Source organism: Rattus rattus, chromosome 4, assembly GCF_011064425.1.
Source record: "Rattus rattus isolate New Zealand chromosome 4, Rrattus_CSIRO_v1, whole genome shotgun sequence".
NCBI classification, from domain to species: domain Eukaryota; kingdom Metazoa; phylum Chordata; class Mammalia; order Rodentia; family Muridae; genus Rattus; species Rattus rattus.
Genome location: NC_046157.1, coordinates 151,343,474 through 151,360,814, shown reverse-complemented (window position 1 = coordinate 151,360,814; position 17,341 = coordinate 151,343,474). Strand labels below are relative to the sequence as shown.

The window sequence follows — 17,341 nt, the reverse complement described above, 5'->3', positions numbered from 1 at the left end:
GCCATCATAACATGCAGCCTTTCTTGCTCTAAGCTTGACATCACTGTGCCTGTTGCCCGGAGACAAAGACAGGACAGCATTTCAAAGTGGCCATTCCCACTTTGGATAAAGTTCTTCACTTTATCCATTTGGTAGTTTGACTGGTTTGCCTGGGTTTTTACAGAGCCGTTTGGTGGGCTGGTACCGGTCTGAAAGCCCACCTCCCAACTGGAACGGGACACTTTCTGGAGGTGCACTCAGGGACATGGGTCTCTCCTGATGTGTTACCCCTCTTTCCCTCCTTCCCTCCCTCCCTGCCCCTCTGGACTGTTTTCCTCACAGTGCAGACCCAGGCATGACTGTGGATGATGATGTCGATGTTGTTCTAATCCCTCTGACAGTGAAGATTAAGCCGAACTTTCTCTGTTTCCTCCAGGAAGAAAGTTTCCTTTTTCGTTTATGTCTGGTTATTACCTCTTGCTATCTTCCAACAAGCAATAATTGACCCAGATAAGGTTCGGATTTTCAAAAACAAGATCCCCATGCTTACCGTCCTTTCTTCTCTACAGAACCCAAGAGAGAAGGGAAAGCAAAGAGCCAATCTTAAAATGCCATATGGGATGTGTCAGCTACAGTAAGGGCACATTATTTTTGATCTCTATATTAAAGATCTTAGGCTCACAAAATCTAAAGCTCTGTTATTTAATAAACAATGTATCTATCTAGGTTTTTCAGCCTTGAGAGGACCGTTTCATGTCTCTGTTGCCTCGGGGCATGGCTCTGTTCTCTCTTCTGCGTGCTCTTTCTTTGGCCCTAGGAAAGGTAATCCACTTTTTTGAGTTTAGAGTCCATAAATTATTCATATTTACATCCCTGGGAGTAAGGATATCAGCCACATCGTAAACATCCAATAAATGTTTGTTGAGGGATGTGTGATTTGGGGGTGACCCCCTTGGCTCCTCAGAAACACATGGCCTCGGGGCTTCTTAATATTGGTTCTGCACTTTTGTCAAAGATGCGCTGTGCACTTTAGTCCACTCACTCATTCTCTCCTTTGCACAGCTCTCCCCAGGCACACAAAGCTGGAGTAGTATTTAACTTTCTTCTTAAGTCTGTCTTTCTTCTAGTTTCCAAACATCTTGTGTCATGCTAATCCTGGCCAAGCTTACGTGTGGATCAGGCTGTGGGGTTTTGTGTGTCTTTGGGTAGTCTTGTCTTAATAAGGGTTGGCAAAAGCATTCTTTTGTTTTCTACCCCCTGAAAGGTTCTCTGTGTAACTTGTTACCTAGTCTATATATTGAGCCTTCGTTTACTTGTTGGCTTTGAAGCGGTTTATGTACACAACGGCAAAAGTACTTAGTGGAAAATACGGATGGAGGCCAGGCTCTTGCTTACCCTTCGCTTTGTGGAACGCACTGTGTCTCATTTTAAGTTCTCTAAACATAACTTAGGTTTGATTTTCATAGTCAGAGTCCTTTCTCGGTAACTGCCCTGAGCACGGCGTTCACACACACAAACACGCCGTGCTCGCCCTTCACCTTTCCTGTCCACGCTTTCCCAATTGATTTTTAGGGTTGACGACTTTCTGAGTCAAGACCAGAAAAGGAAGAAAAATAACAACCTTGGCCACAATCGTCTCCATAATCCTTCCCGGCTCAAACGATAAGGCGAAGAGGGTCTTCTGTTAGGGTAGCCTTGGTTTTCCCTCTGGACCTCATTGTTTTCTCATCTGTAGCTTGGTGATGACAGACGAAGGTACACACAGAGGATCCGGCTGAGAGTCTGACAGGGTCAGATACCATCTAGCCAGTTTACCCAACTGGGTGAGGAAACAATCCCCCAAAGGGTTTTGAAATCTGTGCTCTGCCTCCAGTTCACCACTTTACAGTGGTCTACGGCTTCTGAGGTAAATCGTCCTACATGGCAAGGAATGAACCCACTTGGACCAGAAAAAAATGTGGTTTCAATTCGACCACGGTAACAAAAACAACCGCTAAATCCCCTTTGAAACTGGTCTTTTGCAATATGGCTCTTTTTTTTTTTTCTCCCCACTATGGGAGAAGAAACAAAAATCTTTTTCTCCAAAGGAATAGAGTACGTTTGGGAATTTGACGCCTCCAGAAGGGATTGTTTGTTTTCTCTCCTATCATCAGTGAAATTAATGGTTTAACAGTACAAAACAAGAACATGTCTACCATCCAGCAGTTTTGAAAAAAGAAGGCAAAAGTGGATTCCAGATGCATTGCAACTGGATGGAGGATGGTCTTGTGTTCTGCGTCAGAGAGTATAGTGGGGTTCATTTGTGACACCTTAGAAATGTATTTATTCGTAAGAGACTAAAAAACGTCTGCTGTCCCGATGATGAGTCCCCCTCATTCCCAAACAAATTCTGTTGGATCCTACGGGTTGTCCCAGTTCAGTCAGCAGTAACTTCATCAAGCTGGGCTGACACAGTGTCCCGACATAACTGTTAATAAGCATTATCATTTTAAGCATGGAACAGTTTAGCTAATGATTTATATCTCACAAACGCAGTGCGCCGGGGCAGCTGTACGAGTCGTCTCCTTAGCAAATCAAGTAATTTCTTTAACAAAATGCTAAGCACAGATGGGCCATAAGCTGTCAGTTAACTATTCTTGTGCCTGCATCTGCCGGCTTTCAATGCACTGTTTTACGCATCTAGCCAGTCACTTAGCCGAGGCTCAGTGAAAAGCTGAACCTACTCTGATTGGCAAATAAAATGTTCATTTGTCTCTTCTTCCTATTGTTTTGTTTTGGTAACACATGTCAGCAGCTCAATTACCCAGTTCATTAACAGCTCCCAAAGGACACGATGGCCAGCCTGTGATAAGAGGGCAATTGTGGCCCATATGGCCAATAATGGCCTCTTTCTTGGCAATTGTAAACAGAAGTCACTTGGCCCTTTGCCTTTCAGAAGTACCGTTTTCCTGTTCCCAGTTAGCGTGCAAATTACCTTTCTTAGCTAGAATGAGCTAGCAGCTCTTTGGGAGGGAGCCCTGGATACCCGTTGTAGCCCCGGCTCTCAATTTTAATTATGACTGACTCTTAAGCTCTTGAGGGGAAAGTTCTTATCGTGGGAGACTATTCTTAGAAAGCTGTTAGCCGATTAATTAGTTAACTAATCAGTCTTCCTAATTGAATAGCAACACATATTCTTGGGGGGGGATTTAGTCTCATTTTCTCTTTGAGGGGCTCTGGTGGCAGTTACCAGGGAGTTTTATAAATGATTATTATTATTTAAAACCATATAGAAGTCATGTGGAGGGAGAAGTGATATTCTGTGGAGAGGTAGTTGGGTTCATGTTGCTCATGGAGTTCTTTACACACAGACCACAACCACCACCACCATCACCACCACCACCATCACTGCATCCTCCAAGACAAAGGATTTAAGAAAGCACTGGACTAATTGAGTCAGTGTCAGTGTCTCCTAAACCAATCAAGATTTTTTTCCTCTCTTTGCTTTGAACCCTTGAAAGGAAGTGCTTAATAGGCAGGAGTTGACCAATTGTCACTTCCTCCAGTAAAGTGTTACCTGAAGAGCATTCCAACCATCAACATTAACTATTAGCAGAGACCGGCAGATGCATGAACGACTAGACACAGATCTTTCTATCCAGCAACGTTGTAACAGAGGAAGCCATTTAAGAAGCCAAGGGACAGGTGGTAGCTGATGGTGGAGATTGCCACCTAGAGAAGGGTGTCTCAGGCGCCGTCCTCAGGACCTGTTAGGACACAGGTGTGCTTGGAGCCTCAGAGCTCAGTCTCGGAGGCACGTGGCTATCCTGCTAGTCTGTTTGCTAACTCTTATCTTAAGTAAACACCCAAGGGCGCACGTTGTGCACTTGAAATCTCTCCTTGTGAGAGGAGGGTGTCCCCCTGGACCCATGTGCATCAGACCATATTCATAACCAATCTGTACTCTCTTCCCAGGGCGCAGGCACTGAGGGAGTTGTTGAGTGTCAGGGTCTATTTGTGTTATTTTGATTAGCCCCAACCTGGCAGGAGCTTATTTCCCTTCTAATGACCTCATGCTGGGAGGCGACAGCTTCGAAGGGAAGTGCCAGGCTCTGAGAGGAAGGGGATCCAGGAACATTTACACAGGCCAAAAGACCGGGGACTGGGCAGGACCTGGGTAGGTAACGGACTGCAGGGTCTTAATCAAATTTAGTGCTCTTGAATATTTCCTTGAGAAAGCCCTGCAAATTGCTCTATTGCTCTCTCTCTCTCTCTCTCTCTCTCTCTCTCTCTCTCTCTCTCTCTCTCTCACACACACACACACACAGGAGTGAAAATTTACTAAGAATCCTTTTAAAAATCACATTTGGGTTAGAAAGAATATATGAAATTAAAAACAAACTAACCATTGCTCGCCACATCAAAACCATTGATTAGATTATTAAACCAGCGTTCTTTGCCTATCAGCTGAGAAATGGGGGGGGGGACTAATTTGGAAGAGGAGGGGAGTTATCAGGAGTGGGAGGGGGTGAATAGGGTAATGGGGCCTGAAAATTTTCAAAATATAATATTATGTATGAAAATATAGTGAAACCAATTATTATGTATAATTCACATAAGCTAAGAAAAACTTTGAAAGGTCGGTCATCTGAATCCCAGTCTAGGATAAGAATTCTGGAAAGAATAATTTATTGCTTGGTGGCTTGTTCAATCATATACTGCTTCTTGTTCTTACTTCCTCCCCCAAGCCCGTTTTCAAATTTTTGATTTGTTCCTTTCAGAAGTACGACTCCTTTATTTTCTTGACATATGTACAGTTTAAAAACATTAAAAACAATGTCCCGGTTTACTTTGTAGCTTGTGAATTAATGTGGAAGAGAAGCTTGCAGGTGCCGACGTCTCTGAACTGGCTTGGATTAACCCCTACTGTGCCTCCATTTCAAACTCCCCCTCCTCCCTTCTCTAGGAAAAAAAAATGAGAAAGAAAGAAAAAAAGAAAAACACCCAACCTCCCCTTTCTCATCCACTCTGGCTTTCTTTGTGTCTCCTGCACCCTGCCAGGCAGGTGTCAGAACCCTGAATGAGGGTAAATGCCCTGTTGATGGATTCCACAGATGGAGCGTGGAAATCGCTAGAATAGGACTCAGCCACAGGCCATTTCTTGGGATCCAACAAAAGCCTCCAAATAAGTCAACAAAAATCTCAAAGATCACAAAGGGAAAATGTCATTTGTCATTTACTCTGGGTCCGCCGAGGGAGTATCAGTCTTGCTTCGTTCCTGACTTTCACCCGAGTAAACACGGGAGAGGTCGTTCACGTCTTTCTCAGTGTAAAGGGGCAGCATCAGACCTGAAAACGGCTTGCTGGTCCACAGAACGGGGATCCTGCAATCTGGCAAGAGGTGTAGCCAGTCTGCTAAAGATTTTCCAGAACATACTGTAGTTACCCTGAGACACACTGTGTGAACTGATTCAGGCAGCCCTTGGAAGTATTCTTATTTTTATCTTGTCCTTTTATCAGTGGACTAAAAAGGGGACAAGATTAGTCCGGACAGATAGAAGCCAAGGGAAAGCCTGCGGGGGTCTGGTCTGGGGTTATCTTAAGGAAATGAAGGATGACTATGAAGTTGGGCCTCCAGAGATGCCCCCACTTTCTTCCTTGTCTGTAAATCCCATTGTATTATATCTAGGGCAAACCTAGAGTTTAAATGGCCGTCATGTTTTGAGTCTTTAATTATTCGAATAAAAGGGCCTGCTGAGAAGGCAGACAGTAGGCCAAATACATGCTTGTGAGTTACTTTGTTTCTTTTTCTTCTTACTTTTTTTTTTTTGCCTGTCTCCCATCTCTGAATTATATTTGTCTAGAAACCAATAATTACAGAATTCCATGTGACTAAATCCTTATAAAATTGAGGCAAGATTTCATGTATAATAGTGTTAACTAGGATGAAATCTTTCCCGAGGCTACAGAAGAGGTCACAAGGGGCTAAGGGACAAAGACACTCTCTAATTCTCTAATTCCGTCTTTAATTAAACTTCATGGCCAGGCCACTGGTGGTGATACTTTTGCCTTCTCTTCCCAGTTCACTTTGTTTCTGAGGGAAGAATTTGTCTTCCAGTGGAGTGTGACAGTTGTCTTACTCCTTTATTCCTTTTAGTGAGGACATTCGTTCGATTTTAGGAGTTCATGTGAAATCAACAGGATAACTGAAAATTCGCCTCTGAAAATGCAAAATTAGCTGGAGGTAGGCAAAGGCACAATGAATTTATCAAAATATCGAGTTAGACACCCACTTACTGAGAAAGGGGGGTATACTTTCCAAAAGGCCTGGCACATTTATGTATGTGTGTATTTAGATTAAATAACTAATGGATGTCCCTGTGTGTTTCAAGTTCTTTATTGTTTCTCTCTTCTTTGAAAGATTATCCAGCTCTTAATAACCTTTTACCAAACGCATTGCAATAATAGTAATAGTAATAATAATAATGATGATGATGATAATGATAATAATAATGATGATAATACAGTAATAACTACTCTGCAGAGAAGACTTTAATAAAGAGATAAATGAGTAATCACTTCAGCTGTTTGTGGCCAACGCTGGGTTCCAAGCTGCCTCTGGAGTTAGGACCAGGAAATGGTTTGTGACGCCACTTAAGGAGACTGGAAGTTCAAGCTGTTTTCATTTCATATCGATCCAATATCTTGGCAAAATAGGTCCACTTCTTAAGAATTCTATTGTTTTTTAAAAATACCTAGACCTTGAACTTTTAAAGAACCCAGTGAAGCTTCCGGGACCTGAATTCCATCAGGAAAGTCTTGTGTTTGGTGTGGAGTGTTAGTGAAGGTGTACCACTTCTGTCAATCTTTATTTGTTTCAGGTGGTGTTTGAAAACTTGAGGGGAATAGTAACAAAAGTGACCGTCAGCTAAATGATTGGCATCTGAATTCCTATTTTGATTCATTTCTGCCATGTTTCTTCAAAAAGATAGTTTGTGTGTGTGTGTCTGTATGTGTGTGTGTGTGTGTGTGTATGTGTGTATGTGTCTATGTGTGTGTATATATTTGTGCATGTGTGTGCATGTGTCTGAATATATGTATGTGTTTATGTGTATATGTGTATATTTATATATGTGCTGTATGTATATACATATATATTTGTGTATGTGTGTATGCATTTGTATACGTGTGTATGTGTGTATGTATGTGATGTGTATGTGTGTACATATACATTTGTTCATGTTTGTGTATATATTTGTATATTATATATGTGTGTGTGTGTCTGTATTTGTGTCTATGTGTATATGTGTGTATATGTGTGTTTATACCTATGGTGTGTGTGTGTGTGTGTGTGCGTGCTATTTAGAGTACACCAAGTGACAAGAGTGAAGTCTGTCTTCTGAAGTCACACAGATCTGGGACAAATCTTTAGCTGTGGGTCTGGAGAGATGGCTCAGTGGTTAAGAGCACTGACTGCTCTTCCAGAGGTCCTGAGTTCAAGTCCCAGCAACCACATGGTGGCTCACAACCATCCGTAATGGGATCTGATGCCCTCTTCTGGTGTGTCTGAGGACAGCTACAATGTACTTATATATAATAAGTAAATCTTTAAAAAACCCAAAAAACAAAAAAACAAACTTTAGCTGCCTGAGCTGAATAACCCCGGGGTTCTCCGTTTCCTTTGCTTCGCTCAAGGTGCTAAGTCTTTGGTTTGCCAAGAGAAAGGGTGGGAGAGAAATCTTCTGTCGTCTTAAAAAGTTTGATGCATGGCCCCTTGAGAAATGGCACTAAAGTGATGTGGAAGTCAGAGGCTGGACTGTGGAGGGGTATTGGGGGCAGAGTCAAAAGAAACAAAACAAAAAAGCATTCACAGTGAAGTGACATTCAGGGTTGAGGTTTAGAAGAATCTGTGAATCGTGTTACAGTTCAAAGCGATAACAGTGGCACCTTAGGTCATGCATACAATGCGATGCATACGGATGTGTATTATTTTAATGAGAGCTATTCTGAAATTTGAACTTTGAAAGCAATCTCTCTAATGAGCCACAGAATGCATTTTGCATGTGAAGGCATCAGTGAGATCATATAGAACTAGTTTATAGAGCTTAGTAATTTATTGCTGTGACGTTTCCCTATCTAGGTCCCAAGTCACAGCATCAGGCGTTCTATGGAGAAAGAGGAAGAAGAGGAGGAGGAGAAGGAGGATGAGGAGGAAGAAGAGGATGAGGAGGGAGAGAAGGAGGAAAGAGAGGAGGAGGAAGAGGAGGATGAGGTGGGGAGAAGGAGGAGAGAGGAGGAGGAGGGAGAGGAGGAGGAAGAGGAGGATGAGGTGGAGGAGGAGGAGGAGGAGGAGGAGGAGGAGGAGGAGGAGGAGAAAACCTTTTATTTCTTTAAATCAAGCTGCCTTTTTTCTTGCTTTGCCTTGCTTTCTTTTCTATATTGTGTGTCGGATCTACCTACTATCGAGTTTGTTCTTCTACCCTGACAACGCAGAATGTGGCTAAGAGACGAACTACAAGAAAAGAGTCTCTATGTGCTATAAAATTGGGACTTCAAACTGAGATTTGCTCCTAGTAAAAACTGAATGATGCAAATACACTTGCTTGTTGTGAATTAGTTTGGCTCTGTACAAATGTTAAGTTTTACTTCTAGTCAGTAACAGAAGAAATGGTAGTATTTCCGTCTTAGAAAGAGCTAGATTTTCCTAGCTGGTCAATTAACCTTGGATTGCTGACTTTACATATTTTAAAGCCCACATCCTTTTGGGGTTTAGAAATGGGGAGAAGTTACAATTAGCCTGTAAAAATGTGGCTTTGTATTGCCAAAAATGATCAGTTGGTTCAAATAATTTTCCAGTCGAGAAATCAAGGAAATGATTTCCTCTCTGTCTCTGAAACGCTGATGTCTAGCCCTTTCTCCTTCAGCTTAGAAGCAAAAGTAGTGATTTGTTAGCTAGTTAGAGAATTTTATTTGTGGTAGAAAAGTCTGTCCTGTTGAGTTAAGAAGTTCTGGGTTTCTTTCATTGTTAACTTGAGGTAGTTCTTCAACACACACACACACACACACACACACACACACACACATGCACACGCACACACACATGCACACACACACAATCTTTTTTTGTAAAAAATTAATAATCGTTCTCAAAACACACAGATCTGTACAAATGCTTAGAAACCCTTGAAAATAATTTTTAAGAATTCATAGACCCGAAAACCTCTAAATAGATATTGGGAGGCTAGCAGAGAGCAGAGTCTCTGTCTTACAGAAGTAGATAAGCAGAGAAATCAGAGTCAGAGGGAAACTGAAAATTTGCCACGTACTTCTATTCATTCAACTTGCAATTATTAAGCACCTACTGAGCACCAGGTCCCCAGCATGAGCAAGTCAGGCAGAGGGCTTTGAACTCACAGAATTTATTTTCTGGGGATATTGATTGTTAGGTAAAACATGGTGGTCTTGACCCTCAGGATTAATTCTTGGTGGTGCTTACACATCCAAGCAATCTTTTTCTTCAGAAAGCAGAGATGATTTTGATTAATTGACCTGACAGTGCATGGCACATCATATTTACTTGGGAGGATTTAATAACCCCAGAGAGTTCCAAGGAAACATGAAAATTCCCACATACCTTTATCCTAATGGGAGCAGAGTAACAGAATGTAGACGAGAAGATTTAGGGTTCTCACAGACAGGGGAAGCTCCTGGAAAGACTTTTAACTCTGTTGAGCCTTTCACCTACCTCCACTGTGAAAGAGAAATCAGGACAACAGAAATCTGGAATGGGGAAGGAAAACAGTCTGTGGAAATGAATTGCCTTCTTGGGGAAACAGGCAATTTGTCTCTCTAGGAGTGTCATGCTTACAGTTTAAACATACATATGAGAAAGTGCAGGTTGTGGGTAAAATGTGGCAGGAAGCATTTTATATGCTTGGGGATTCTGAGAGGAAAAACCGGTAATGCGGAATATTGCTTGAATTTGTCCTTAAAGCCATCCAACGCCTGTCTCCTTATCTCCTGAGCTTGAGATGATTTTATATTAAATTAGGGCAAGAGTGAGTGAAAAAGCAAGCGTATGATACAACGCACACCAAATGTATCGTATAGGAAGATTTTACTTTTATAGGCAGTGCATTTGCTCCCAGCTGTATCTTCTTTAGTTAATGGCTAATTTGCTGTTTCTTCCTTTCAAAGTCCGTAGGTGTGCATTAAATGTAGAAGTATTAAAATATTAGAAAAATGTAAAGTCACGCCCGGGGACTCATTTCACCTTTTGGGAAGCTTATAACTCGTCCTACAATACAGCGAAGTTTGAGTCTCTGTAGGACAGAATGAGATTTGGTTCTAAGAACTAGAAATACTGGATCCAGAGAGGGGGCTCCAAGGCCTGACAACCTGAATTTGATCTTCCACATGGTGGAAGGAGAAAACTCAGTCCCGGAAGTCGTCCTCCGACCTCCACGTGAGTGCTGTTACTCCAGCGCCCCCATTCCTCACCCTCAGATATGTAAATAATAAAACTTAAAAAAAAAGAACTTAGATCCATCACTTGGCACGGTAACATCCACTGGTGATCCCGGCGGTCAGGAGACTGAGGCTGAGGCCGGAAGATTAAAGGTTTGACACCAGCTTTGACTGCGCTAGCTTTGGCTAGGCAAGTGGGACCCTGCCTCAAAAGGGCAAGGAGTTAAAAATATAGACCTCATTGTGTTTTCCAAGGACTTGTCTGATCCTACCAGACTGCGTTGTAAATAACTTACTTTGATGTTTACAAAAAATTATTTATTTGTAGTGTGTGTGTGTGTGTGTGTGTGTGTGTGTGTGTGTGTGTGTGCGTTTGAATGCTTATGTGTCAGGTGCATACCTGGAAGTCAGAGGACAACTGTACAACTGTGTAAAGTCTCCTTTCATGTTGATTCCTGGGGATCAGACTCAGTTTGTCAGGCTTACGTAGCAAGTGCCTTTAACCACTGGACCATCTTGACACCCCTGCCTTGATGTTGACTTGAGGACTCTGTAGCCTTCATCCTGGTGTATCCATTTGCCACGGTACATCTCAATCCCTTCTCTAGCAGGCCGACCACTGCCCCCAGTTGTTTGGGGAGGTTTTAGGGTGCATTTGAATGTGCTCAGGTGCAAAGCTGCTGTGGCTCCTGCTCGTGTCTGAGACTCTGTCCCTGATAGCTGTGGACAGCTACCCCCCCCCACCCCTGTAGTGCCCTGGGCTTGAATGTCTTCTAATCACAGAAACCTCTCCTTATAGGTCAACAGGTCCTCTGTTGTGGGAATGAATTTGCAGTACAGGCACTAACACTTTCTTAGTATATACAAGGGCAACTGTGTACTACCTCTCTCCCCATCAAATGGTGGCCTAGAAATGGCACCAAAGCTTTTCAAGCTCTTCTTATAGATTCTTCCTTTAAAAATTCAGAACTGGCTTGGGGGTGGTGGTGGTGGCGGCAGTGGTGGTATAGGTGGTGGTACTGGTGTAGGTAGAGGCAGTGGTGGTGATCCAAGCATTTAGTTCCAGAACTTGGGAGGCAGAGGTAGGTAGAGTTCAAGGCTAGCCTGGCCTACAGAGTGAATTCCAGAACAGCCAGGGCTACATAGAGAAACCCTGTCTCAAAATTCTTAAAAAAAAAAAAAAAAAGACCAAAACAAACCCCTGCCACTTGATCCCTACCCCCCCCAAAGAAGTGGGTTGTTCATGCCATTTCTATCTCATTCTCTGCCCCCACTTCCTATTCTAGTCACTTGCATACTAAATTATAAAGCTCACCCCCGACATTAATATAGAAAAATACAGGCTGCTTTGGGAGAAGCCACGGTAGGGGCAGCTTCAGGGTCTTTGGTCCTGTGCAGTCATGCAGCGTAGGGGTCTAAGCACTGATTAAGGCTCTCTTGAAATTTGTGATAACTTCTGAACAAGGGGCCTCCGTTCCCTTTTTGCCCTGGGCTCCTGCAGTCAGGCAGCTAATCCAGACTTCTCCTCTGCCTCAGCAGAGACCCAGACTTTGAACTTCACTTTGGGGATGGCTCACCAGACAGTGTCTCCTGTTTGGATTAGTTCTTGAGATTACCATTAATAAGACAGAAATTCTCCTTAAAGCATTTCCCGGTTTCTAGTGATGTGGTACTGATTTTTTTTTAAATAGTGTTGGAATTTATAATACATGGGAATCCTTAAAAGTTTGCTATCCTCCATTATTTTTAGGTACTAAGTCAATTTTAAAATATTTTAAATCGCAATTACTTAAAAGATAGTATCTTTTTAAGATTAAGACTTAAAGTTAGCATACAAAAGTACTTGGTGTCCTTACGGCATTTTCATACATATCTGTCATTATACTTATCACTCACTTGTTCACCTCTGTCACTAGTAGGAATTCATCAGAGAACGAGTTAAAAGCCGGGTAGGGCATGGTGGCACACACCTGAATCCCAGCACTTGGGAGAATCAGGCAGAGGGATTTTGAGGCCAAGACCAGCCTGGGTTACTTAGGGAGATGTGTTTCATTTCTTACATGGATGATTGCTAAGCGCAGGCCTGTGAAAACGGACTAGGACCCGTCGTTTCCCAAGGCTCAGAATAACGGATACTCAGAGTAAATACTTCAAGGGGGATTTGCTGCAGGGAGACAGACTAGGAGAAGATATCAAGAACCATTTTATAGCCCGATAGTGTGATATAAGAGGGTTGGTGTCCGTGAGAAGACAGCAAGCACTTCAGGCTTCCGGTCACCGTGGCTGGGAAGACTTGCTATTGGATTCAACTTTACCCTTTTTTTCCCCTTTCCCTCTTGTGCTTTTAGCCTCCGCACCTCAGTCAGATGAAGGCTCGGACATTGACTCAGAACCTGATTTACCGCTGAAGAGGAAGCAGCGCAGGAGTAGAACCACCTTCACCGCAGAGCAGCTGGAGGAATTGGAGCGCGCTTTCGAGAGAACCCACTACCCAGACATTTACACCAGGGAGGAGCTGGCCCAGAGGGCGAAGCTTACCGAGGCCCGAGTGCAGGTACTGATGCCCAGACTTCAGGGACTTTTTCGTTGTTTGGTCTTACAAAGTAGCTCCGGCCGGTATGAATTCATGGGCCTCCTAAGTGCTGGCCTTACAACACAGCCAAGAAGTGTTCGAGGCCAAGAAAACCACAATAGCAACAGTGCTTAGTGTAAACGAGGATCTGTAGGCTTTGGTTGCTGTTGGAGGCTATGTTTTTAGCACACAGAAGTTCATTCTTTTCCTGTGCACTCAACATTAGGATCCTGATAGCTTACCAGAAACTACATGGCTATTGAGGGTGGTTCCCAGGTAATAGCAAACATATTTTGAGTGGTTATTTTTGCTCGAGGCTCAATTTTAAGTCTTGTATTTCACACAAATTAACTCATGAATCATCACCAAAGCCCTTGGTTGACATAGTTCCCATCCCCAGTCTGTGGATGAGGAAATAGAAGCTTCAGCTAGTTAAATAACTACCTAAGCTAACACTACTTGCTGCCTGCTGCTATAGAAACCACGGCTCCCAAGTGTTTCACCCGTGGCCTTACCATTAGGAAAGTGTGCGAAAATTCACGCACTCTCTTCTTTTACAGATTGGATAGTTTGGAAGCAATTGCATTATTTTAAGATTGTTGCGATGCCCGATTTTGGTTGTCAAGGTGACACATGTAGGAAGAGGAATGTGTCTGGCTGAGGAACTGCTTCCGTCAGATTGGTCTATGAGCATACCCGTGGGGGCATTTTCTCGATTGCTCGTTGATGTAGGAGAGTCGAGCCACTGTGTGTGGTGCCATTCCTAGTCCTATCTCCTCTCAGTGGTCTGAGCTGAGCATGAGTCAGAGGAACCACAAGTAAGCAGTGAGCCTCCACGGTCTCTGATTAGCTCACGCCTCCAGGTTCATGCCGTGGCTTTCTTGAATGGAGGGTAGAGGATGAGCTTCCTTCTCAAGTTGCTTTTGGTTGAGCTTATCACAGCAACAGAAAGAAAACTAGGACGATCTTGCTTAATTAATTTTTTTTATTTTTTTACATGAATTAATTTCTTTGTGTCTGTAACTGGAGGTCAGAGGACAAGTCGTAGGAACTAGTTTATCCTTCCTCCAAATGGGTTCTAGGGATCAAACTCGGAGCATTAAGCTTAATTTCGAATACCTTTAACCGGCCGAGCCATTTCTCCAACCCCAAATTATCTTTTGACCTCTCTGGGAGGGCTTCTAGAAAAAGCTATTTAAGTTGCCGTGCCTAACTTGAGTGGACAATAATGCTTTCATAGTCAGCAGTGAGCTTTCCCTTCGGTTTTTGGGTATATTACACAAGTCTAAGGGATTTCCAGAATTCTTGGTCATTCTATAATTTTAGCTTTTCTATCAGGAAATACCAGGTGATAGACCCAGTATTTCATAGTCAAAGTTAGGCTTTTTGGCAGTGAGCTACTCAGTGGTTGACATGGTCCCTAGACTTATCAACACTTTCCTATGCCCACTGCATTACTCTTTCTATTGAAGCAGTGTCTTCAAGAGTCTCCCTAGACTGCAGAGTCTAGGGAGAGGAATTGCTTTATTCAGTCTCCCATGTGGTCTAAGTCGCATCAGAACAGTCAAGGGGTGAAGAGATGGGCTAGTAGTTCTCTTCGGAAGCTGCAGTCTAAGAAGGGCAACGAAGTCAGCATACAAATGATCACAAACAAACAAAGCAGACATGTTAAGTGACGATAAAAATCATCAAAAATGCATCACTTGAGTGGAGGAAAGGAAAAGATGAAGTCTTGGAGAAAAAGAAAAGTAGGTCAAATGGCCTACATTGGATAGGGACGGGGACACATATTCATCCAAGGGCACAGCAAAGGGACAAAGTTGGAAGTGCCTGAGCTACATATGAGATGACAACTCCATCTTCCATCCAGGCATTCTGGGAGGTCAGGGACTAGTGCCCTCTGGTTGGAGTATGAACAGAGGAAGGTTTGGTGCAGAGCTGGGCTCAGGACACCCATTAAGGCTCGCCTATCAGGGTATCAGGCTCACGGGGGGCTGTGGCAAGAAGTAGATGACAGGATCGACAAGGATGGGGTGATGGCGGAAGTATTCTGAGGTGGAAAGTAAGTAGTGATTGTGTAAGTTGGAGGTGGGTTAGAAGGGTGATGGGAATAGTCATGGGTACGATAGGATTCCTGAGACTGACAGTTGAACATTGGATGTATTGAATTGGGGGAGATTGTTTGGTGGTTCAGTGGTTAAAGCACTTGTTGAGCATGCACGAGGTCCACAGCTAGGATCCCCAGGACTTATGCAGATGCTATTGGGCAAGGCAGCATTCTATAACTTCAGCTTCAGAGAGAGGAGATAGGACATCACCTGAGAAAGTTGGCTAGCACCAAACTGGCTGCATTGACCAGCTCTGGGTTCAGTTAAGAGTCCCTCTACCTCAGTGGATAAATAGTGGAAGAGGTAGAGGATGATTCCCAACATCGAGCTTGAACTTTGATATGTACATGAACATGATGCATGAACTTATCCATGTGAACACTAAACACACACAAAAGAGAGGAAGGAAGGAAGGAAGGAAGGAAAGAAGGAAGGAAGGAAGGAAAGAAGGAAGGAAGGAAGGAAGGAAGAAAGAAAGACTGGGACAAAGTGCTCCTCTCTTTTTTTGTTTTTGTTTTTGTTTTTTTTTTTTTTTTGTTGTTGTTTTTGTTTTTCGGAGCTGGGGACCGAACCCAGGGCCTTGCGCTTGCTAGGCAAGTTCTCTACCACTGAGCTAAATCCCCACCCCCCAAAATCCTCCCCTCTTCCACACGACAAAAACCATCTTCTTTAGCCATGGACCAGGATGCATTTACTTAGTATCCTAGTGAGATGAATTAGTTCTCCTATGTTGTAATACTATAACCATGGGTATAACATACATCAAAAAAGCCATATCACATCGATTTTGCTTCTGATAGAGTCCTGTGATTGCCCAGTTTGAGTGTGCGATGAGGCTCAGTGATTTCCCATGGACTGTCCTCTCGATTTCAAGACTTAGCTCTTGTACGTTATGGCTGGGCAAGCATACTGGTGGGTTCTAAAGACCGATCCATAGCCAGCTTTGAATGCAGCGTGAATAGAAGCTAAACTTCACAATGATGAGACAAAGAAGAATGAAAATCTGAAGTGTGTTCATCCCTGCTCTATCTCAAACCCACGAAGCTTGTATAGTCCTCAAATTCTCATCTGGCTCGGTGAAGGCCAGAGCATAATAATAATAGCCTATTAACTTTCAGAGGACACGGGATCAAACCAATAAAGACTGGTTCATATTTTTCTATGTGGTGGCCTCCCCTCCAAAGCAGGGCCCTCATTAATGTAACAGCTGTCTTAATGTGGCTTTAACCCGGTGACTCTTTACATTCCTTATGGCTTCTTTAGTTCCCTTGAGACGCATCATGTCTTGCACCAGACTATGATCTACGGCCTAACAAATTCCCTAGAACAACCAGCATATGGATCTTTGACTTAACCCAGCAGGAAAAAGAAGGGAGCAGTTAATCACTGATTAAAATGCCAGCAGAAAATGCTGGAGCGTTCAGGAAGGTCTGGGAAAGCAGTAGCTAAATCAATTCACTTTGAATGATAGCCAGAAAGTGTGAGTTACTTTAATTTGGGGCACCTGGGAAAACCAAACCTCAAACCCTCAAACCCCAAACCATGTCCACATTCCACGTTCTACCCTCTTGAGGAAAAATATTTCCAGTGTCTTCTGAATAGAGATGAAACTAAAGCTATAATAACTCGGGCCTTTGTCAGTGTTTCAGAGCAATTCATTTGGACAAGTCGTGTCTTTTCACTGCCCGATCTAAGCACACAACACCCTAGGGTCCTCTATTGTGCGACAAAGGCTCTGCCTAGAAATAATGTCAGAAGAAGAGGAAGAAAAGAAGGAAAAAATCAGAAACAAGGACAAAGACAGATTGTTAGTTGACTTCTTTGGATAGCTGTTCATGAGCAAAATAATGGCAACATGAAAGTTTAAACTAGACAGTTTCCTGCGGACAAGTATGGCATGCAAGGGGCTTAGTAAGCATTTCTTCTCAGGATGAACTAGGCCAGTTTCTTTCTGTGAAGAAGAGAGAAGACATGAAGGACAGCCACCTGTGGAAACAGCATTTGACCAGGAGGTAGAAGGAGCGGCTTTTGGTCCTAGTTTGCCAAGAACATTTTGTTGAGTTTGCACTTGAGTTTCGTTTTTTTAAGTAGAGGATGAATTATATCAGGTGATCCCAGTATGGGTTCAAGGGCCACCAGGGTAAATATGGATGGATTTCCAGAGAGCTGGGTAACATGAGATTATTTCGTGTGTGTGTGTGTGTGTGTGTGTGTGTGTGTGTGTGTGTGTGTGTGT

At 43.1% G+C, this 17,341-nt stretch overlaps 1 protein-coding gene across 1 annotated transcript in view; it reads left to right on the top strand.

Annotated features, from left to right (window-relative positions):
• Pax3 (paired box 3) overlaps positions 1 to 17,341 on the top strand; it is a 94,983-nt gene that overhangs the window by 52,112 nt on the left and 25,530 nt on the right. The window contains 1 exon segment of the mRNA XM_032899588.1: positions 12,774 to 12,979. Within this exon segment, the coding sequence (XP_032755479.1) occupies positions 12,774 to 12,979 (206 nt within the window).